A 23155-nucleotide genomic window follows, 5' to 3' on the forward strand; every position below is an offset into this window, starting at 1 on the left:
TTTGAAGATTTACCAACAATATTGTCGGTTAGCCATATATGAGATATAAACGTAAAAAGGGAAAACTGACGGACGTAGCTTTATCGGATCGGACCTTTATATTACGAATCACAATTATATATGTACACGTGCATTCCTTATAGGGTTACACATATCAGGAAGCTAACTAAGATAACAAAAACAAGGGCAGGCTATTATGAATCTAATCTAGCTTCCATTTAACTGGGCTTAAAGCTGACACATTTTGCAACGTATAATTTGCCAGCGATAATTAAATATACTTTTTTATATCACTTTATTTCAAATTAATAATATATCATATATATGTATAAGGCTACAATATCGTCAATGCATATCCAAAAGATAACATTGTTTGTATCTAAATATAATTATATAACTACACATTTGTATATAGTAGTATGTATATATATCATATATCTTACATATATATATATATATATGCATATAAAGTAAACAATCGGGCTTTATATTTTCCTTTTGCACAGTTAAGTACATACTGTCTGCGTATATCTTAAAGATTTAGTCATCAGAGTCTTACGACTAATTCTGCCTGTGTCCTGTGTGGGTGTCCGTGTCTGTGTGTGTGGGTGGGTGGAGGGTGTGGGTTGCATGCAGTACAGTAGCCATTCTTTAAGCCCCACTCTTAACAGTATGCTACAAGATTTTGCTTTTTGGTTCTGGCATCTATGTGAATACCCAGCAAATGTTATTGCTTTCTGTTTTTGTCAATTTTTGCATTTACATATCTTACAATAAGGCATTTATTTTTCCTCCAAGTCCTGACAAGCGCTCGCAAATATTAAAAAAAAAACCTACTCAAAACTAACGAGCAGCTTATAGATATATAGTTGTATACATACATACATGTATAGATGTGTATATATATATATTGAATGCATATCTCTGGGGTTGATATTTTGTTGCTCGCTTCTGGTGGGTTGATATTGTTCTTTCTATATATATATATATATATATATATATATATATATATATATATATATATATATACATATTGCTAACCCTCTTCACAGCACTCGCCATCTCTGTCTCTATCGCGCGCGCTCTCCTTCCCCCTCTTTCGCTATTTTTGTCTCTGTCTCTTGGCAAAAATTAGTTATATATTTCTTGGCTACCTTCAGCACTGTGCCTTATTTGCGACAAATCTGTCTATATATATATATATAAATCATTCTTAAACATAACTTCATTTAGTTGTCTAACTTTACTTAACTTGGCTTCAGCTTTATATATATATATATATATTTATAATGGTTTTTATGGGCATATATTAGGCATATAAACTGTTAAACTGATAAATCAGCTCTACTTTAGTTATATAACGTTTTATATCTGTATATATATAGTTAGTTGGTGTTGGGCTCTTGTTTTTTGCTCGTGTTTAACTTCGCTTTAAAGGTACAAGTATCGATTTTAAAGCCAGTTTTGTTGTTTGTTGCTTTTATGCCTTTTTTTGATCAGTATAAGTTTACATATGTACTTTTGTAAATCTTCATGTTAAGAACTAACTTATAAACTATCTTTGAACTATCACATACAAGTTCATACAATAATCAAAAAAAAAAAAAAGGAAAATAATATTAAGCATATATCATATGAAACGTTACGTTAATCGATCTTAATTAGAGCATATTACATATATGTATATTAGACTGGCAAATGAGAATTTAAATACAATTAGAGGAGAGGGTTACACAGTGCAAAGGCTTTATATAAGTTTTTGGGCGCTATTCACGAATGAAAGTTATAAAGAATATGCTTCTTTTTCCAAACTGAAACTCTTTACTGGGCAGATGTTAACTCGTGCTTTATAATTCCTAGCGGCAAATAACCCACAGCAAACATACGTATATATATATGTGTATATATATATCTATTCATAAAACTAATTAAGTATTAAGTAGTATGCATTTAGTTTCAGTGTATGAGTTTAAATTAATGCATCTCTATTAATTCTCTCTTGATCTTTGGCCTTCATATTACAGCTTGACATCCTGAGCGGCTGGCGCTGTTGTTGTTGGGGCGGCTGCGGCTGCTCCTGTTCCACCATCCTGTGTGGGCAATTGTGCCGCATCGGCGGTGCGACGACGTGACTGAATGAACTCCACCAGATACTCAATTCCCCAGGCCAGAGCGCATATCATGATGCAAACGCTCTGCGTGTGTATGCAAATGGGATAGCTGTTGGTCAAATCGCGAATAAGACCTAGAAAAGCAAATTAGCGGATTAGAGAGAGAGAGAGAGAGAGAGAGAGAGAGAGAGAGGGAGAGAGACGCAAATCTAACCAAATCTTATTACTTACCAATCAAGGGTCCAAAGCTGATGACGAACAGCGCCTTGCCGACCAGATGCCAGCCAAAGGCCGAGGGCAGCTTCTCCAGCGAACAGTACTCGGAAACGGTCAGCGTAAAGTTACTCAAAGCTGAGCCACGGAAGAAGCCGCAAATGGATAGCCAGAGCATCAGTTGAGTCCATTCCGTTTGCTCGGCCATGACTACAAAGAGCATTGAGATATTTTTAGATACAAAGAGATACATGTCACAGCACAATAACGCAACTTACTGGAACGCGTGAGTGCCACAAAGATAATGGAGACCAGGAATATGGTGCGCTTCTTGATCGTCGTCCTGTCAAAGAGCGGAGGCAGCACAATACGCGCCGCAATATCCGTAATGGCTGTTATCGATAGACAGTAGGCGACGTCCGCCTTGGAGTAGCCCAAATTGGCAAAGAAGAAGGGCGTCACCATCTTGAAGTTCATCTCGGCCACATAGAAAATGGACAGACCGAACAGCAGATTGAGAAACATTTTGTCCTTGAGCATGGCAATGTCCAGTAGATCGGCAAATCGACGCCAGAAGCCGGGCTTCTTTACATTCTTCTTGGCCTCCTCATCGGCCAGCTCCGTTTGCTGCTTCTCCAGCTCGGTGGGCTTCATTTTGATGAAGCTATCCCGATGGCCGCCCAAAATGCTGCCCGTGGCGGTGCCCACGCGTCGCAATTCACGATCATTTTGCTCGAACTCATCGTCGCCGGTGTTCAGATGCACTTGGAGTATGGAGCCGGTGAAATCCATGTAGGACAGATTCGAGGTGACCGATGCCTTGCGGCAGCGCAACTGCGTTGTATTTACCTCGGCCTGTGAGGGATAACCACCGCTGCCGCTGCCCACATCCGCGGACTGGACACCCGCCAGGGACATGATGCGCGGAAACGTTGGCCGCTTGGTCAGACCCAGCCTGGAGCCGTTCATAGTGTTCATTGCCATTTCGGAGTAGTTTTTGCGTATGGATGGATGATTGTGCTGGTGGTGATGCTTGTTGAATAGAAGCGTATTCAGCTCCGGCAGCGCATCCTCCTCATTGCCATCCTCTTTGATCACATTGAACGTGGGCGCCGGATTTGCTGCTGCGCCAGTGCCTGCCGTCAGCTGCGGCTGCGGTGTTGGCAGCGCCGATATACACATCAGTTCCTCGTCATCAAACTCCTCCTTCATGTGCCATTTGATGGGCTGCAACAGCACCGAGCCAACGGTCGCATTCAGCGCAACGCCGGACAGCAATAGGACAGCGCCCCGAAAGCCATAACCCTCCAGCAGGATGCGCACAAGCTGCGGCATTATCAGCATACCCATCGCTGTGCCCGCCATGGACAGGCCCACCGCCTGGCCGCGCTTGTGTTTGAAGTAATGATTCAGGGCCACAAATGCCGCCGACGTGGACAGCCCGACGCCAATGCCATTGATCACACTGTACGTGCTGAGTATGTGCGCCATGGTGGTGGCCGGCGACGTTAGCGCGAGGCCCAGTCCGCAGAGCAGCGAGCCGGCAATGGCCACCTTACGGTAGGAGAACTCCTTCAGCAGCGGACCCACAAACAAGCCCGAGAAGTTCATGCACACATCCATTGTGCTGATGATAATCGCTGCCCCGGTGGTGCCCACATCCAGATCTCGCAACGTGTCCCCAAACAGCAGCCCAAACGATGGCTCAATCGAGCGGGTGGCCAGCTGCAAATGACAGTGAGAAGGTAAGCATCAGATTAAATATTCAAATAATTATCTATACAATTAGCTAATTGGGAGATAACACGGCTTTACAGCTAAGTAGCACTACGAGAAACCTTTCAACTGATTCTAATGCATTAGGGTCTTAAATAGTAATAATAATAATAATAATAATAATAACAAAAGGCTGTACTTGACTCTTTAATGCAAAAATCGTTATCTATTGTTTGTCGACGGTTCCGGTCCGACTTTGATTAACAATTGAACAATAAAATCAGACTAAATGATTGACTGAATGACTGATTGGTGATCAACTTTTTGTCGCGGAATTATGTCGTCTCAAGGCGAAATAGCTGCGCCGACCAACCGCCGACCAACTATCCTAGTTGATCTTAGCGAGATGTCGTTTTGAAGGGACATAACTTCGCCGCCCCTTTAAAATTGCGAATCTTTTTTGTAATACCCTATAATGTTGCTTCGTTTTTCAACCCTCTTTTATTTCCAGCACGACACTAAAGTGGTCGGAACACGTTTGTTCCAACATTGGTTCTATATTTGATACACATTTTCAAATAACTATGTAAAATAGAAAGTTACACATATGAGGTCATGATAGATGGATGGATGTCAAAAATTTGAAGCAGCAACTCGGACTGGACAAGGCGGCTGCCATTAGGTTGTGATTTTCGAAAAATCCATCCGTAAGTGTGGACAATTTTGTGGATAAAGGTTGTGTGAAACTTCTTTGTTATTTCGAAAGTTTTTTGTGATTTTCAGGTGGGTGGAAAATGGGTGGAAAAGTAATCGGAGCCTGGCAAAACCGGGCAATATACATTATATATATGCATATATATTGGAGCATTTTGTAATCCCATGAAGATAACATCACACTTAGGCTGAGGTAAATAAAATATCTAATCTATAATTGCCTGTAATTATAACTTCTAATAATTGTCTCTTGTATTTTAGGATGCGTGAATGCAAGCTCAACTGTTCCTAGGACAACAATAATGTTGCTTATCGCAACAACAGAAGTATACATATATTTATATACATATATATATGTATATGTGAAAACCTTATCTGTGAGTTACAGAGTGGTAATAACTAACTAACTTTATGGAGGTGGATTGAAACAGGAAGCTATACCGTTCGACGCGATCCTAAATTTTATGACCTTAGCCCGGTTTTTATATTGAGCAATTTGTTGGCTAATCGGATGTTCGACGGCCGCGTGATTTATCGGCCAAATAGCAAAACAACATGCCAAACAAATCATAATCAGCAAAAAAAAAAAAGAAAAAAGAAAAAAGAGAAAACACAACAAAAATGGGCGGGCAACGTCATCATATTCCAACTTATTATCGTCAGCAGAGTCGATAAGGTCGGGTAAGTAGACAGCCCCTACTTATGTACATATGCAGGTAGCAATATAGAGTATATATATATATATATATGTATATAACTATATATTTAGTCTAGTATCAATGCACTTGAAGTTGTGACAATTCGTCAATCCCTCAATTCGTTGGCCTTCATTTTATCATGCAACAGGCTGCTGATTTGCTTGTCCCCAAATAAAAGTGTGGGCTCGAGGGCAATGTTGACTCTGCGAGACCTTCTTCCCCCGCGCGGCTGATTCATTTGTATTCAGAGCTTTATAAAGTTATCCATGTGGCTTTTAACATTGAAACTCTCGACTATTTTGAATAGTTAACTACATTTTGTGAAAATAATAGAATGCATATGAATAGTAAAATAGATATTGCATATTGATATAATAATGGTTGATGTACATATATAAATAAATATGTCTAACAATTCTTAACTCAAATTGAAAGCAAATTATACGAAAACTATGCCCTATTTTAATATATTATTGATCTTTTAACTGCATACAGTTCGTTTGCATACAGCTTTTGGCACTGGCTCCCGTTCTCAGCTATGTAGAATTGATTTCCACTCTTATTTCACTTGCGCTTTCACCTTTCTATGCGAGCTATTTTCTATTTTCTACGTGAGCTAAGCTTCCGATCGTTTGCTGTACTCTGCCAGCTGTGTTACCCGGTTAAAATGATTAATTTATTGGGTTCTTGTTTCTAACATTCTGATTGTGGCTTATAACCTTAAACAGGTACTCGAATGGTTGGGTTTTTATTGTGTTTATTGATGATGATTCGTGAAGTGCTTTATTTGTGCCTTTGCAACGATTATTATTGATTGTGCTGTTATTGATTTTCGTGTACGCGTGTGTATCGCTTTTCATTTCACTCAAGCAATAATCTCCCTGGCCCCCACATGCCTGTTTGGCACCGTGGCGAGAAAAGAGTTGGTGCTAGATGTTTATGGGCGTTTCATTCAAAACGTTAATTGCTTGATAATTGAATTATCACCAATCATAATTGAAACTAGCAAAGCAACACGCGCACAGGTAATGCCAGAACAACAAAACACGCTCCTTAAATAGCTCACTCCACGAAACTCTAGACTAGTTTTTTGTTGCCTAGCCATCGACAGTTGTTTCTCGGGGTGTTGCTATAATTATAATTGGGCGCACTTTGATTTTGTCAACTCGCATGTGATCGAGACATGGCACAAGTTGTTTCGCACCCACTGTTTGTTATCTGGGCACACATACATATACATACATATACAAATATAGACATGCAACATTTGTGATGTAACAATTTTTAGTTAATATCTTAGGCAGTTTTACTTTACATAATCCGAATCATATGATTTATTTGAAAAGATTTACATTGCAATTCGTATATTCGATCGTTTTTCCCAACATTGATCTATTCTATTCGCACATTGTGATTTTCCATCTCCTCCTCCTCGTTCCACCTACCATTGTAATGTGAAAATATGAATTTTGATTAGGCGAAATTCGGTTTTATTTGTTTTTGGCATTTGTCGATGCAGGCGGGCTTTTAGCGCAAAACAGCAAAAGTCAAACAAAAACATGAAAAACCAACTCGTTAATCGGTGTGTTTGACGGTGACTGCGACTGTGACTGGTTTATTGGCGCCCCCCCCCCCCACCTCTCTCCACCCACCCTTCCCTCTAGCGCACCCTTAAACGAATCGAGAATTCGTGTGCCTCAAATGCTTTAAATCAGCTTTTGATTTATATTTATTTGCCCATCACACGGGCCAAAGCTAGGTGTCGAAAGGGCTGCCACTGGGCAAGTGTGTGTGTGTGTGTGAATTTTGCACTAGACATTTTATTATTTTTAAACATGTGTGCAATATTTTCCAATCTAATTTACAAGTAGTCGCTGTGACGACCACTTGCGTGAAATTAACGTGATGTTCGGATGTTCGCAAGCGTTACTTTAAATTAAGACCCTATTTACATATATATAGTATATATATATATATATATTTGCATGGGGGCAATATTACTTGTCGTTTAATGTGTGTGAATTGTTGTTGGCCCATTTCAAGTTAATTATGTATATAAGCACATATATAAACAGGGAAGAACGCTTGCGGCACACCGAATATAAAATGCTCTTGCACAAATATGGCTTGACCAAAAGCAAACGATATAGAGGAGCCTGGGAACCATGTGATATACTGTTTTCTATATGTTATTGGCTTTAATACAAAATTTGAAATACATTTGGTTCTATTTTTCTATCACACAATATATTAGTCCGATATTGATAAGATTTTTCGAAGCTGTCATTTGTATCTATATACATTTTTTTCCATCTTAGTTGAATATCGTGTACATCAGAGATCTGCTAATTTGTGGAATCTTCAATATTCTTACTTGAATTGCGTTTAGTATTAGCTTTTTCGCATGCCTACCTACTACTTTTGGTGGCTAATCGACTTTTGGGTGATTCCCTTAAAGTATTCCCTGAAATTGCTTCGGATTTGTTCTTTTTGTTTCTATATGCCTTATGCAATAATATACGTATAAAGTAAATATATTACCGTGTTTTTGCTAGCGCTCGTCGCTGCAGCTGTAATTGACATGTGTCTTCATTGTGAGTATTTAGCAGAACAGATTATGGAAATCAGAAATTGTACAATTAATAATGGGCCATTAATTACACTAGTCAACGAAGAAAACTGGCAAATATATTGATCTCAAATGCAAGTCGATAACAAATCAGCTGTTCCCAACAGCAGTTGGTCTCTCTGGCCAAAGCAAAAAGAAAACAAACAGCTGCTAGGCTGCATTTAAGGATCAGTTTTAGCAACAGTTAGGATTTTTTTCTGATAGCCCTAATAGTATCTCGTAGGATTCATAGATCGTATGCTATATTCAGGGAGATTTCACTTGAAATAAGGCGCACTCGAAAGGCTCTATTTTATTATAGCTTTGTAGGAGGAGGGTATTATGATTTTGTCATGAAATGTACAACGCATAGAAGGAGAGATCTCTCGTCGGACTCTTTCTCTTTCGCTTTTTATTTTAGGCGGACCGGATCGGAGAGGTATATCACATAGCTGTCAAAGGAACGATCGATCGAAAAGCAGGTTCTCTGGTATGGAAAACTTTTTTGTTCATCGCGGTATCTTACTCAAACTCGTCATTGGAAGGGTTCAATGTGCTTCCTATATACATATGTACATACATATGTATTTGCAAAATCTTATCAATCTCGGACCAGTATATCATATAGTTGCCATAGGAAAGATCGTGATTCTATATTTTCTTATGCAAAAGGGAAATGTCTAAAAGTGTATTGCATATTCGGCGTGCCTTACTTTCTCGTTTTAATCAATTTTTTCAATTTAATTTTATTTGTCTTGTAATTTTGACAAGAACATTTTTTGCAGCGTTGCCACCTTGCAGAAATTTAGCCGTTCCTTCATCCAGAAATGCGAAAAGACAAACAATCTGTTGATTATGATAGACCCATTTGATGTTTCCTACCGGAAGGTGGTAGGGTCAGTTTGAGCGGAGTTCGGTTGGAGCACACGAGTACGCAACGTGCTCGTAGGGGGATTTTGATATTTTTCTAATTAGTGGGTCGTCTCTACGGCTTTGTGTATATGTACGTATACGTTTGTATATGTATATCTGCTAAAGATATGGGCCTTAGTCTGTACTTGGCAGACACTTTGATAATTGCGTGACAATTGTCGTTATCAAATATTTTTTTTGGCCTGATGACGTCGTCAGTCACTCGAGTCGCGGCCCTGTCGATGACGTCGCGTGGGTCCCATAGGGCTATCAGCTTTTTGGGTGCCGCTTTGCGAGATGTCATCGTTTTGTGTTGACCGTAAATCAAGCTTCAGTGAACAAAACTTATTCGCTCTCATGTCCTCGACGTTGTTAGCGTCATTGTTTTTTTCCATTTTATTTTTCTATTGATTTCCCATTAACTTTTGCGTGGCATTTTTTTTTTTTTTTTTTGTATGCTTTTAAACTTGTGTTGTTTTTTCTATTGATTTCCCATTAACTTTTGCGTGGCATTTTTTTTTTTTTTTTTTGTATGCTTTTAAACTTGTGTTGTTTTGCGTTTTCATTTCATTTTTTCAGTGGGCTTGGGCCCGCAGAGTTAAGCCCAGGCTAGCCTCTGTCCTTCGAAATGTGGAATTTAATTTTCTGTTCCATCATCACTCAAAACTGTGGGACAGACAGCGCGATAAAAAAAGGGGGGTGATTGGGCGGTGTTTAACTTGGTTAAGATGGTAGCACGTCCATTTTTGTTAATTGAAATTGCAGTACGTCTTTGATATATTTTTATCAAAAAGAAGAGCTAAACACTTTGTTGTTTATGTTGAACAATTGAAAAGTCTATGAATATGTTGTGGATTCTGTGCGTTGATTTAATATTCCACGAATATGATAATTTCGTGCTTTTTTAATTTGCATTTGTTGCACACATACACACACACATATATAATATAGTATTCTTATCAGAATCGATGACTTAATGTTCAGTTTTGTTTAGATTCTTCTCTTTTCTTGGAATTATTTCGTTTGCAATATTTGTCAAAGCAAGAGAAATTATTGATATATGTATGTACATACATATTACATATTATTGTTAAATCATGTAGTATCTCTGGTTTTCACTTCCAATTACATAATCATAGACAGAGGCTATTAACCTTTGGTGAAACAAGTGTTTTGGGCGTCGTATTCCCTCGTCGAGACGTATCTCTATCTAAATACAAAAGTATTGCCTTAGCACTGAGCACTTTGTTTCTCCAACGCGTACAACGTGCAGTTCAATGGCTTTTTTGTTTTTGCGGTTCAATATTTGATGTTTCGGCGACTTGTTCATAATTAAAAGCAAATTTACACATTGTGTACTTTTACGAGTCTGTTAATAATACGCTTTAAATGTAATGCATATTATATTCTGTTTTGTTTTTTTTTTCTGCTTTTTCTTTTTCTTGTTCTTTTTGTATTCATTTGCGTTAATTGAAAAATGCGTTTTGCTTAATGGGCAATGGGTTAAGAGCTGGAAAGCCTATGAGCAGGGATGGTCAGGGAGGGCGGAGCGGCTGTCTCAAAGATCGATGTTAAATAAATTTGAATTGAATTTCTTGTGTGAGTGTGTGTGTGTGTGTGTGTGTGTGTTTGTGTGTGTTTGCTGGCAATTGAAGCAATTAACTGTAAAGTACATTTCACTATGTGGATCCAGTGACTGGGTCTGCGGCTTGTTGCGGCGGCTGCTGTCAAACATTTCAATTAAAATGTCGACCATTAAAAACGAGAGACATACACAAACCCAAACTGAACTCTCTCGAGCTAAATTGAACGCTTGAGCGGATGAAGCGGGCGCGGAAATGAAGCTCCGGAATGGTGCGGAGCTGTACGGGGTGCCTCCAGTTCACTCGCGCTCCGCATGATCGCAATCATGTGATTTATCCATACACAAATATATAAATATATATATATATATATATACAACTTGGTTAGGTATATTTGTAAGTGATCGGCGGTCGTTTAGCTTTGGACTGCAAACGAGTTTTGGAGCCGCCGTCGCCCCAGCAGCAGCAGCAGCAGCAGCAGGAAACGCAGTGTCCACACAACAAAAAGAGAATGTTGCAATCGGGTGCAATCAGCTGCTTAATACTCGCTCACAGTTCAATAATGCCTTTGCTTGGCTCGTTCATACAGAGAAGGCCATCAGATGACCTGCCTGCAGAATTTTATTGACCTTAAAAAGTTGCCTTTAAAATACCTATCGACATTAATGTTTTTACTTATAACTAATAACCAGCATGGCAAAAACTAAAATGAACAAGTTGAAAAGTTATTGCAAGAACCGCCCGTTTCATGATCAACTGACGTTTCAATCGACTTTAGAACTTGTTGAGAATTGTAAGCCGTCCAGCCCGTCCGTTCTAACATCAGCGGGCTTTACATTCGACTCTGGGATTGGCAACAATCTTCTGCTCCTTTCAAGGCCCTAACTTGTTGAGAATTGTAAACAAAGCGAGAGTTGCGTAGGCACAAGCAAATCTTCACAGCCAATATACTCTCTCTCTCTCCTCACTTGTTGAACAGGGCATAACAACACTAGTTGCCACAAAGTCACGTGATCAAACGGCATCAGCTGCTGCCTGCTATTGTTAAAGCACGTTTGTTGTTGCTATTGTTGTTGTTGTTGTGGCTATGACTAAAAAATAAAACCTGATTGGTAACAGACTCCCCACGGCCAGCAAGCGCTGTTGTCACTGTCGTTGTCGTTGTCGTTGTCGTCGTTGTTGTTGTCGTCACTTGTGTGTGCATTGACTATTGACATTGATTCAAACCCATTGCAGTTGGCAACAGCTTGTCTGAGCATTACGCGGGGCGGCAGAGGGGCGCACACTGAGACATAGTGTGTGGCAGAGTGTGGCTGGTTTCATGTACAAACAATTTCCTATGCACGTGCTGCCCCCCATTCGAGAGCAATTGGCCAGAGCTGAGCAGCTGCTGCCAACTATCAAGCAAGACACTGACCCGCTGCTGGCCGAATGGCTTTGGCCATATAAATAGATGTCTGGCTCGTGAGTTTGGCATTAGAATCAATTTCGCATCAATTTCGTATCAAATGGCCAAAACAAATTGTTGCTATACTTTTTACTGTTGTATCCTTTTTAGCGGCTTTTGTATTTCCATAGATTGGCAATTAGCAACAATTTGTTAGGCCCACAGCGCCAGCTACATCTGCTCTGGCTCTGACTCGGATCGGCTCTTCAATTAATTTTAACATTTACCTGCGAATGCCAGTTGCCCGCTTTATTTGTTAAACGAATCTTTTGCTCGTTTAACTGACTTTTATAATAAAAATAAAATAAAATAAAGAAATGAGCATAATAGTTATTTGTTAAATTATTTAACAAACAAACACTCTGGATATCTCTGCATTTAGTACTTTCCATATGCAATATATTAAATTGTTCAAATTGTTCTGTTTCGCTAAACGCATTTTCAAAGATTTCCAGTTCATATTTAATCAGATTTTCAAAACAAGAAATTTATTACAGGGTATCATCTAGCTGAACATTAAGTTTCTCGTGCACCTTTATTTATTGTACAACTCTTGCTTCTGGTTTTTTTTATATTTATGCTAAAAGTTTATGGCAGCCGGCAAAAATTATCATCTCAATTCGATATATGAAGTACATTTAAAATTCTAGTATTTTGTTGTTTTCTAAGATTTGTTTGTTACCCACTTTAGAGAAAACTTCCAAAAAATTTCCAAGTCGAGCACCTAATTTCACTTGCTCACAATTTATAGGGTTTAGTAATTAGATAGTTCTTACAATTACTTTTCGGCTCATTTACAGAAACTAATTGCTGCACAATCTGTGGCCCAGATGAAGAGCCTCAAGTCTTGAATGCAATTATGGCTACGAAATAGTTTAATTGCGGAAGTCAACTGATTGGTAAAGGTTGCATTTGTTGCAAAATATGCGCATACTTAAATACCCTTTCTTGTGTGCTTGGCACGTGGGAATTTCTGGCATGCCAATCAATGAACTGCTGACGTTGCCAGATTATTTTAGATTTAGATATATTCGATTGTCGGTTTTATACTGTAAAATTTCGTGCTGTGCCAGTGTTGCAAAGGTTTGTCGGACGACGCCAGTGCTGCAAAGATTAGTCGCACGAAACATTATATGTTTTATGCTGCAAGCCACAACCATCCAATATTGGGCTTTATTCTTATTTCTATTCGTTCTAATGTTCCAGTGTTGCCAAATTCAACTTTAAGAACTGTATGTAATCAATTTTTCTTACGAAAATCCATAAGCAATCAATGTGGAGGATTAACAAATGTATATTTTTCGCCTCACATGCCCTCGTATACTAATTACGCCTTTTATTGGATACTCAAGAATCATTATCTTGAGCAAATTATGAAAACGACAAAGTTCTAAGAAAAACAGTTTTTGCTTTCTTGGTTTTTTTTTTTCTTTTCGTCTGACTTCATCGGGAGCAGCGCGAGAGGTGGGAAACCTGCTTGGGCAAATGGCTATAAATAAAGTATTGGTATCTATTCCAAACGCCAAGATGCGCCAATATTGATTTAATTGGCGTTCGTTTCAATAAATTTGCCCCTACCCAAATTTGGGTTTCGGATATTCCCAGTGGACTTCTGAGAGCTTAGCGACAACGTGCCGAGGTGTTAATCGCCCCACTGCTGATAAGAAAAAGAAAAAGAAAAAGAAAAAAAAAATAATAAGAACTGAAAGCAAAAGCAAATCAATGACGATATTTGTTATTTTGCTTGGATTTCGCGCAAATTGGCGCAACGACATAAAACCGGGCACGGCTCGTCGTGGAGAACGGAGCAGAAGAATCGAGAACAGAATTCGTCAAATATTAGAAAACAGCCAGCAACAAATTGTCAACGAACGTCTGAGAACTTGAGTTTCAGTATTGACACTGAATCTACACATCGGTCGAAATATAATAAAAATGGACAGTCAAACAATCACAGAGATATTATATACATATGGGTAAACAGACAAGCGGTCGAGAGGTTTGTGCGTGGCGACGGCGGGACGTGGAGATGGAGGTGCAAAAAGGCCGACAGCAAAAGTCTCCGTACAAAGTCCGATCTGCGAGTGGCCAGAGAAACTCTTCAATTTAGTTTCATTTTTTTTTTTTCTTGTTTTGTTTTTCAATTTGTTTTACAAACAATATAATGCTAGAGAGCTCCTCGCAAGCCCCCCACTCCCACTCCACCCCGCACCCAATAGCCACAACCTATATGTGCATATATTCATATATTACAACTTCTACGGACAAAATGTTTTGTTCAGCACAAAATATCATGTGGGCGACACGAGGGACTCTGTAGTAGAAATAGCAGAACATGCCTTTGAATAAATTGAAATATTTATAGTACATATGTAAAAGTAAAATATTTGACGTACACGTAAATATTTATGAACTGCTCCAGTAAGCTATAGAGGGTTTATTGTTTCTTTGACGTAACGAGAAACTAAGCGATTGAGAAACATTTTTGAGCTTAAAGCTAAACAATAATGGTCAATATGCCGATAGGGCTGAAAGAAAATCGACGCGACCCGCTTCGGTTCCGGCTGAATGCGGCAATTATACGATGAGCTCACAAAACAATTATACATCGGTTCTATATATTATGTACAATTAAACTTATATGTATATTTGATGTATATATATATATGTATCGTTTCTATCTAGGCAACACTCTCTGTATCGCATGCTAAAATGATGCAATACGATTTTCAATTTGCGCGCCAACCAAACTCAAACCTAAACCAAACCAAACCAGTCCAAATTCAACAATTACGGCACGTGCTTAGAAGTTTATCGGCCTTGCTATCTGTTTCTCAAAAATGTTCATTATCTGTGCTTTCTCTGCTATGGGTATTATTTATTGATTATTTAGTGTTTAAGAGATGGAATGAAACATTTTTGACTCTACCAAATTGTACATATTATTTTCTTGAAAATTAGTTCTTATTGGATATCTCTTATCTAATTCTTATTGTTATGCTATATATCCCTTCTCAAAATTAAAGCTTATGTTCAACTTCTTCAACATCTTAGAACTAGTTGAATCAAATTAATACTACACTACATATAAACTAAATAATTCTTTTTCGACATGTCGAAAAGTCGTCTTAATACTATATCATGTACACATGATTCCCTGACATATTTTGGAACTTATCGAATTATAAATAGATAAGATTCATTTACATATTTCTGATCTAATTGAATCGGATTAATACTATAACATATATATATAAATATATATATAATTGCAGCTTGTCGTCGGTTCCCCCATCGGTCTCTGCTGCAATGTCAGATGTTGTTGAAGATCAGCAAGGGCATTCGATATTCGGTAGTTCGCAGTTAGGCCGTGTTGGTTTTGTGTAGTCTATGCAAATATTACTTTTTGATATGGATACAACAAAGATATCTTTGGCAAAGCACACGTGATAAAATAGGAGCCAGTCGATAAGATCTATAAACAAATTGTGCACAAATAAGATTCGCATATTTGTGGCAATATCTTATTATATAACGTGATTAAGTTTTTTGTTTTTACTAATCTTTGGACAAATATTAAAATTTTCTTACTCTTATAAACTTATCAGCTACAAGCCTGCTGGATATATATATATATATATATATATATAGACATGTGCTATGGGGCTGGGTGACATTTATGGGGAATATTACGCCTGATCGCTTTGCGCATTGTATAAGATTCAAAGGCTAATTTGGCTCGTAAATGATTTAAAAGCGATTAAAAGTGTTTGCTAACGATAACGAAAAGCAATGCGAATAACGAACACTGGACTTGGTCATATAATCGACTGATTTGCGCTATCACAGCGATGATGATGATCACCACGATGACGACGACGATGATGATGATGATGTTGATGATGTTAATGTTTTGGTTTGTTTGTTTCGTTCTTATTATTTATTTTTTTATATTTTATTCTACGCCCATTCAAATGCACATCGATTGGGAACTCTTTGGAATTGATTGATAGGGTATTATGAGCTTATGCAAAAGTATGTAACAGCCAGTAGGCGACTTTTGATAGCCAAGTCGATCCAGCCATGCCCTTTTGTCTGTCCCGATCTTGGGAACTACAATAATAAGGAACTTACAAATTGGAACAAGTTTGTACGAAAGATTTAGTGTTTTTGAACTATCGATGACTTGCCTCGTTTCCAGGAAATCGATAATAATCAACGATGATCGACAAGAAAGCATTATCCATAGAATGCATAAAATGCTCAGCTTGCTTGAATGTAGAGGGGTTCCATGTGTTGGGGTTGTATGTGGAGGGGTTGCATGTGGAGGGGCTGCATGTAGAGGGGTTGCATGTGGAGGGGTTGCATGTGGAGGGGTTGCATGTGGAGGGGTTGCATGTGGAGGGGTTGCATGTAGAGGGGCTGCATGTAGAGGGGCTGCATGTAGAGGGGTTGTATGTGGAGGGGTTGTATGTGGAGGGGATGTATGGGGAGGGGTTGTATGGGGAGGGGTTGTATGGGGAGGGGTTGTATATGGAGGGGTTGTATGTGTAGGGGTTGCATGTGTAGGGGTTGCATGTGGAGGGGTTGCATGTGGAGGGGTTGCATGTGGAGGGGTTGCATGTGGAGGGGATGTATGTAGGGGCGATGTATGTAGATCGGATGTATGTATGGGGGATGTATGTAGATCGGATGTATGTGTATGGGATGTGTATAGAGGGGATGTGTGTTAATATGTATGTATAGAGGATAAGTGTAGAGGGGATGTGTGTTGATATGTATGTATAGGGGATGTGTGTTAAGAGGATGTATGTATAGAGGATGTATGTGTAGAGGATGTATGTGTAGAGGATGTATGTGTAGAGGATGTATGTGTAGAGGATGTATGTGTAGAGGATGTATGTGTAGAGGATGTATATGTAGAGGATGTATGTGTAGAGGATGTATATGTAGAGGATGTATATGTAGAGGATGTATATGTAGAGGATGTATATGTAGAGGATGTATGTAGAGGATGTATATGTAGAGGATGTATATGTAGAGGATGTATATGTAGAGGATGTATATGTAGAGGATGTATATGTAGAGGATGTATATGTAGAGGATGTATATGTAGAGGATGTATATGTAGAGGATGTATATGTAGAGGATGTATATGTAGAGGATGTATATGTAGAGGATGTATATGTAGAGGATGTATATGTAGAGGATGTATATGTAGAGGATGTATATGTAGAGGATGTATATGTAGAGGATGTATATGTAGAGGATGTATATGTAGAGGATGTATATGTAGAGGATGTATGTGTAGAGGATGTATGTGTAGAGGATGTATGTGTAGAGGATGTATGTGTAGAGGTTGTATGTATACAGGTTGTATGCATACAGATTGTATATATAGAGGTTGTATATATAGAAGTTGTATATATAGAGGTTGTATATATAGAGGTTGTATATATAGAGGTTGTATATATAGAGGATGTATATATGGTGTGAAAATGTATGTACAGGGGACGTATGTGTCCATGGAGCTAGAATGCTAGCTCCTCGCTGGATTTAGGGTATCGTCAGGTCGGCCCTCTTACTTGTTTAGAAAAATGTACAAACAGGGGTAGAATTGGACATCAATTAAGTTTTATGAGTGTTTTAAATTTTAATTTGCGCATTATAATGTCGATGCGTAATAATGTTCAAGTATGTGCGTGTAATCTCTCTCTAGATGTCGTGCGACCAAGCATTCTGCCATTGTTAGCCTTTACAGATGGTTAATCTTATCAAAGTTTTCGGTTACTAAGCAATTATAGAAAACGATATACCATATGCATAGCTGGATGATCTATATTAATAATTTACTTTTGTTGTGTGGAGTTTTGCAAAGCATAATCAATTACAGTTTATAGTAGCTGAATGTCGACTAGGGCTTTATCCCATTGTTTGTTTTAAATGAAACGTTACGAGTTTTGATGTGTATAAACCTTTGAGGCTCAGCTGGAGCCATTGGAGCAGCCTTTGATTCTTATAATAGTATACAATATTGTTAATGATCAGCAATTGATGTACTTAGTAGAAATAGTTCGTACTTAAGTTGATTTAACGAAGTTAGTTTCTCTTAAGCTTAGTTTAAGTTGATTTAACCCAGTTATTTTTATAAGCTTAGTTTGAGTCACATGTGCTTTGCACAGCGGTCTTTTTAATGTGGTTTGTTTTGAGAATCTTTAAAAGCACCGCCGCGCACAATTCATGGGACTTAGCTTAAACACTTAAATAGTTCTTGAGCAATTGCCAGATTGTGCAAGTAGTTCTTATTGCTAGTTCCTTAAGTTTTGGTCGGGTCTTATGGGTTTAGGATTGTGGCCTTTCAACGTTTTTGTTTTTTCATTAATAAACATTGTCTGCGCCACAATTCTAACCTCATTGGGCCCCGTTTCAGCGATTGTGCTTAACTCTATTTTGAACATCATCTTGTGTCTTAACTATAATATCATCAATGGTAATCTGGATTTGTATAGAATTACTTGAGCTCATTTGTAAAAATTATAATATCTATATGATAGTGCAGTGTTTAAATGTTTTTATATTCTAGATTTGGATGGGAAAAGGTTTTTGTTCTTAAATGATAATGGAGCTCAGTTTCAGAGTTTGTGCTTTCATTTCCGCGTAACGATGCTACTTTTCTATTTTTATGCCTATCACTGACATTATACTTAAAGATAAGAACTATATATACATGAATCGTACAGTTATTCAATAGTCTTACTCATGTATAACAAAGTTTATTTGAATTTGAGTCATATGAAATTTGCACAGTGGTCTTTTATAACGAGTTTTTGTTACACTCGTTAAAAGAGCCGCCGCGCAAATCTCATGTGGCTTATGCCCAACGTTTGCTTATGTATGTATACATATATATATATATATATATAAAGACAATATCATCCAACTTTATTGAGAACAAGTAGTCTATGTTTTATGTGCATATATACACACGAATATTTAAGCATAGTTCCTTAGTTGGATTTTCTACAAGTTGCCTATTTTTCGAGTCATGTGGGCTTTGCACTTCGCTTTTTATACAACGTGTTTCTTTTTTAGTATCGTGTGTAAAAACGAAGTGTTAAACTCATGAGGCTAGGTTACAACGCTTGGAAATTTCTTTTTGTCTTAAACGAGTTCGTTTTAGCTAGTAAAATATACGAAAGGTTTTCATTAATATTCTGAACAGCTTACGGTTAAAATTTAAAAAATTTTGTAATATAGTTAAACAATGTCATGGAATTTAACAGAAAATTGTATTTCTTTGGATAGTTATTCTTCGTGATGTGATTTCTTCGTAACTAGTAACTATTACTATACGGTATCTGTGCAGTTATTAATTAACCCTGGCCAAGTCGTTTGAGTTAAGCACAGTAGTTCTCCTAAACCGGTTTTCTTTTTATGCTCGGTTAAGAGATCTACTATGCTAACTCAAGGGACTCAGTTTCAACGTGTCCATTATCCTTTAGGCTTTATTTTAAACTGAGACTAGGAATGCTTATTTGGCAATCGCTGGGAATAGAATATTAAGTACAAGGAATCGGAACAGTACGAGCGGGACAAATGAAGCTAGACTACGTGTTATTCCATCAGGAATAGAAGACTCTATTTCAGCCCAGTGAGTCGATAACGCTCAAACACATCAATTATTTCAAGAGAGATAAGTCTACTGCAAAGAAACAAGAACTTCGTTTCGTAGAAGCCAGCGAGTGTATTGGAAAACGAACTTAGTTCTCTGCGTTAAGCTCAACGAGATAGAGTTGTATGGGTTTTGCACACCGGGTCTTCGTATACGTGATTTGGCAAACCGTTGGAAGATCCGCTATGTAAAATTTATGGATCTCTCGGGACGTCCAGTTTTTGGTCTACCTTTGACCCAATGCCACGTGCAACCTGAGGTGAACATGTAATATATAACTGTTTACGATATGTTAAATATTGCTTGTTTACTCAGGCTGCAAGCGGACCAGTTATCGAGGTTGACATCAACTGCTGCAAATACTAAACGAATCTGAACTGGCTGTTAAATGCGCTTGTCAAGTGTCAAGGTCAGGCAAGTGAACTGTTATTCATCGCATTGTCTCTGAGGCCCAACGAGTGCACGCTTGCATTGCGTTGAATTCGATATACTCTTACCAAGGATAATATAACTTTGTGACCGATTTTTGGTATAGCTATCTCTGAATTCATAGAAGCGAACGTTAGATTGTGCATTGTCATATTTCTGTAAGGGTATTCAATCTTTGGCTGCACAAACATAACAATTGCTCTGCTTGTTTTTGTTACATTTCGTTTCTTCGATTTGTTTTTATCTTTTTGATATGCATATATACTCTATATACTCTATATAGTCTATATGTACCCTGTATGTTTATTGTGCTCTGTGTCGGGCGCAATTGCTTGCATCTCGATGCTCTGCTTAAATGTGTCAGGTGCCATCGGGTGCTGCCTAGACAGACGAGACATAAGCTTGTTTGGCCTTCAATTTAGAGCTAAGCCCAAAAGCCTTGCCTTCGGTTCTTCAGGCAGGTAACCATGGTTAATGGGACACAATATGCTCCACTTGTCATATTGCATTTTGATTTATTGTTTTGGAAACATTTGACTGATCGCCCCAATTACCGTGTACAATATAATATATATCGAATTGAGCGATCGAAATTTATGGCAAGATGTTGCTTCAGTTAGCAATTGAAGCATTCATTTTGCTAATTTGAATGTTTCACTTGGTACTTGGCGAATATCTTGCCCCAGCTGCAATGAAAGTGTTACGAGTCGAGCTGTTTTCCCAGCGGAGGTATTCCTCAAAAAATAGAACACACCATTCAAAGGTTAATTACTGAAAAAGAAAATGACAATGTTTTTACTATTTCTTACCCCGAATCACGAATATTAATTGAATATACTTGTGTAGATTTAGGTGCAACGTCTGCTACTTGCTTAGTCGTTAACCATAGTTTTCTTTATATAACTATAAAGATTGACGGCTGAGTAGGTAACAGGCGCTGCCAACGCAGCTGATCCATATGATTCGATGCTCCAGTAACTTAATGAAGTATAGAGATCGATTTCTTAAAGAGTTCTCAGATTCGAGTGTCCCTTTTGAAATTCTTAGTTGGTAATGTCTATGACTTACTTGTTCAACAATGCGAGGATTGTATGGAAATTATAATCGCATGCTGATCAAGTGTGTCATAAACGTTGACCAATCGTGTTGGGTTTTAATGAATCCGATATAGAGATAACACTAAAAAACATAAGCCTCTCCCCAACATCGTCCAAATACACAAAATCTTATCGTAAACAAGTTAACGTATAGCGCGAACGTCTAGCAGGCAGAACTAACCTAGCCTAACTTGAAATCGAAATCAAACAAAATAACTAAACTACATGCATAGTATAATAGAATCGGATGGATAAACCCATTAATTATTTTCTAGTGTTATTATTAGTATTAGGTTCATTTTGTTGTTGTAGTGGGTGTGTGTGTGTGTGTGTGTGTGTGTGTGTGTGTGTGTGTGTGTGGCAAAATGGGAAATGGCAAGAATCAAGACTTACGTTGACCAAACTGACGCCAAAGCAGGCGACCCAACCCCAGCCGCCATCGGGTGCTACTTTTCTTGGTTGTTTCGTTGTCATTGTTGCTTAGTTGTTGTTCTTGTTGTTGCTGCTGTTTTTGTTGCTGTACTTGGTTTCTTGTTTGTTGTTGTTGTTGTTGTTGTTGTTTTTGTTCTTTCGTTCGTTCACTCTCTTCTTTTGTTTTAGCTGCTTGTTGTTGGTGTCAGGTGTGCAGATGTATTGCTGTCGCTCTGTAGTGCATCGACGTATCTAGAATTATGGATATTCTGTGCGCCGCCTTCTCTTCTTTGACTCGCCGTTATTTTTGTGTGTTTGTTTTGATTTATTTTTCTCGTGCGTTGCGTTGTTCGTTCTCTTGACTTATTCAATCGCTGGGATTTTTATGGAGCGCGTTTGCTGCTCTTTTTGTTGTTGTTATTATTTTGTTTGTTTTTGGGTAAGATTTTGTATTTGTCGCACACTCAACAGAAAAAAAAAAAAAACAAAAAAACAAAAAATAAAAAATAGAACTAGGAAAAAAACACAAAGTTGCGGCGCTGGTAAAAATGTGTTTCTTTTCTTCCTTTTTTTTTTTGTCAAAGTTTTAAGCAACGTTTCTTTTTATTTTTCTCTTACTTTTGATGTTTTTGTTTCTTTCGGTTTTTTTTTTTCTAACTTAGTGCCAAGGTTATTTTGTTGCTTCTCTGCGATGTAGTTGCTAATTTATTTTTATTTACTTGGCTGTTGTATTTGTGTGTTCTGTTATGTTAATGATGTCAAATCTGTAGCATTTTTGTTGCCATTACCTTGTTGTTGTTGTTTATTTTTTTTTTTAAGTTTTCTGTTTTTTGTTCCCTCTTTAGTTGTTCATGTAACTTGTTCATGTATTGCTTGTGTTTCATTTGTTGTTGTTTTTATTTTTTATTTTATTTGTATTTATCAAATTTGTCGCATTTTGCTTGGTTCCGTTCAGTTACTTATTAACGAATTTCTTATCTTGGCGTCGAGCGATGTTTGTTTTTTTTTTTCCATTCGTAATTTATAATTTTTATAATGTTTTATTCAAACTTAACACTGCGACATTTTACAATATATTAACTTACAAGGCACGTTTTGGCGAAATTTAAATAACAAAAAAAAAAAAAACAACATTCAGACGAAATCGCGAAAAATTTATACAAATTGAGTTTTGAACAGAAAAAAAAAAATAAACTAAAATATTTATTTTCTCTTTTAGGCCTGCCGTTTTCAAGTTTTGCCTTATTTTCCAGCTGTTCTAACTGACTGTTTTTGTTGTTTCTTTTAATTTAATTTTTTTTTTATATATATATGTATTTTTTTTATGTTCTATTGCCTCTCTCGCGTTGCTGTTGTGCCGCCTCCGTCGTTCTCAGCGTATTCTTGCCGTTTGCTGGCGTGGTCGCTTCGTGCAACGCTATTTATTACAAACGGGGGTGTGGGGGCCTGACTGGGCTCTCCGCATCGGTTCGATGTGTTACGCGCGACTGTTCAATCGATACTGACTGCCCGTCGACGTCGCCAACTGACTGCCTGCCTGCCTG

The 23155-nt window shown here is 38.0% G+C and overlaps 1 protein-coding gene across 1 annotated transcript; it reads right to left on the bottom strand.

Moving 5' to 3' along the window:
- Positions 1-1015: 1015 nt before the first annotated feature.
- Positions 1016-23110, bottom strand: LOC6631979 (uncharacterized). Its single transcript, XM_002055568.4, has 4 exons — positions 21594-23110; positions 2603-4049; positions 2343-2534; positions 1016-2245 (listed from the first exon to the last, which is right to left on the bottom strand). The coding sequence occupies exons 1-4, from the start codon at positions 21672-21674 to the stop codon at positions 2019-2021; spliced, it is 1947 nt and encodes a 648-aa protein (XP_002055604.1). The 5' UTR covers positions 21675-23110; the 3' UTR covers positions 1016-2018.
- Positions 23111-23155: the final 45 nt, after the last annotated feature.

The sequence above is a fragment of the Drosophila virilis genome, chromosome X (genome assembly GCF_030788295.1).
Source record: "Drosophila virilis strain 15010-1051.87 chromosome X, Dvir_AGI_RSII-ME, whole genome shotgun sequence".
Taxonomy (NCBI): domain Eukaryota; kingdom Metazoa; phylum Arthropoda; class Insecta; order Diptera; family Drosophilidae; genus Drosophila; species Drosophila virilis.

Bases quoted from the DNA above. Each gene is read 5' to 3' on its own strand.
- LOC6631979 (XM_002055568.4), bottom strand. From the start codon at position 21,674: ATGACAACGAAACAACCAAGAAAAGTAGCACCCGATGGCGGCTGGGGT. The intron at 4,050-21,593 runs GTAAGTCTTGAT...TGTCATTTGCAG, and splicing joins TTGGCGTCAGTTTGGTCAAC to CTGGCCACCCGCTCGATTGA. The intron at 2,535-2,602 runs GTAAGTTGCGTT...TGCTCTTTGTAG, and splicing joins TGTGGCACTCACGCGTTCCA to TCATGGCCGAGCAAACGGAA.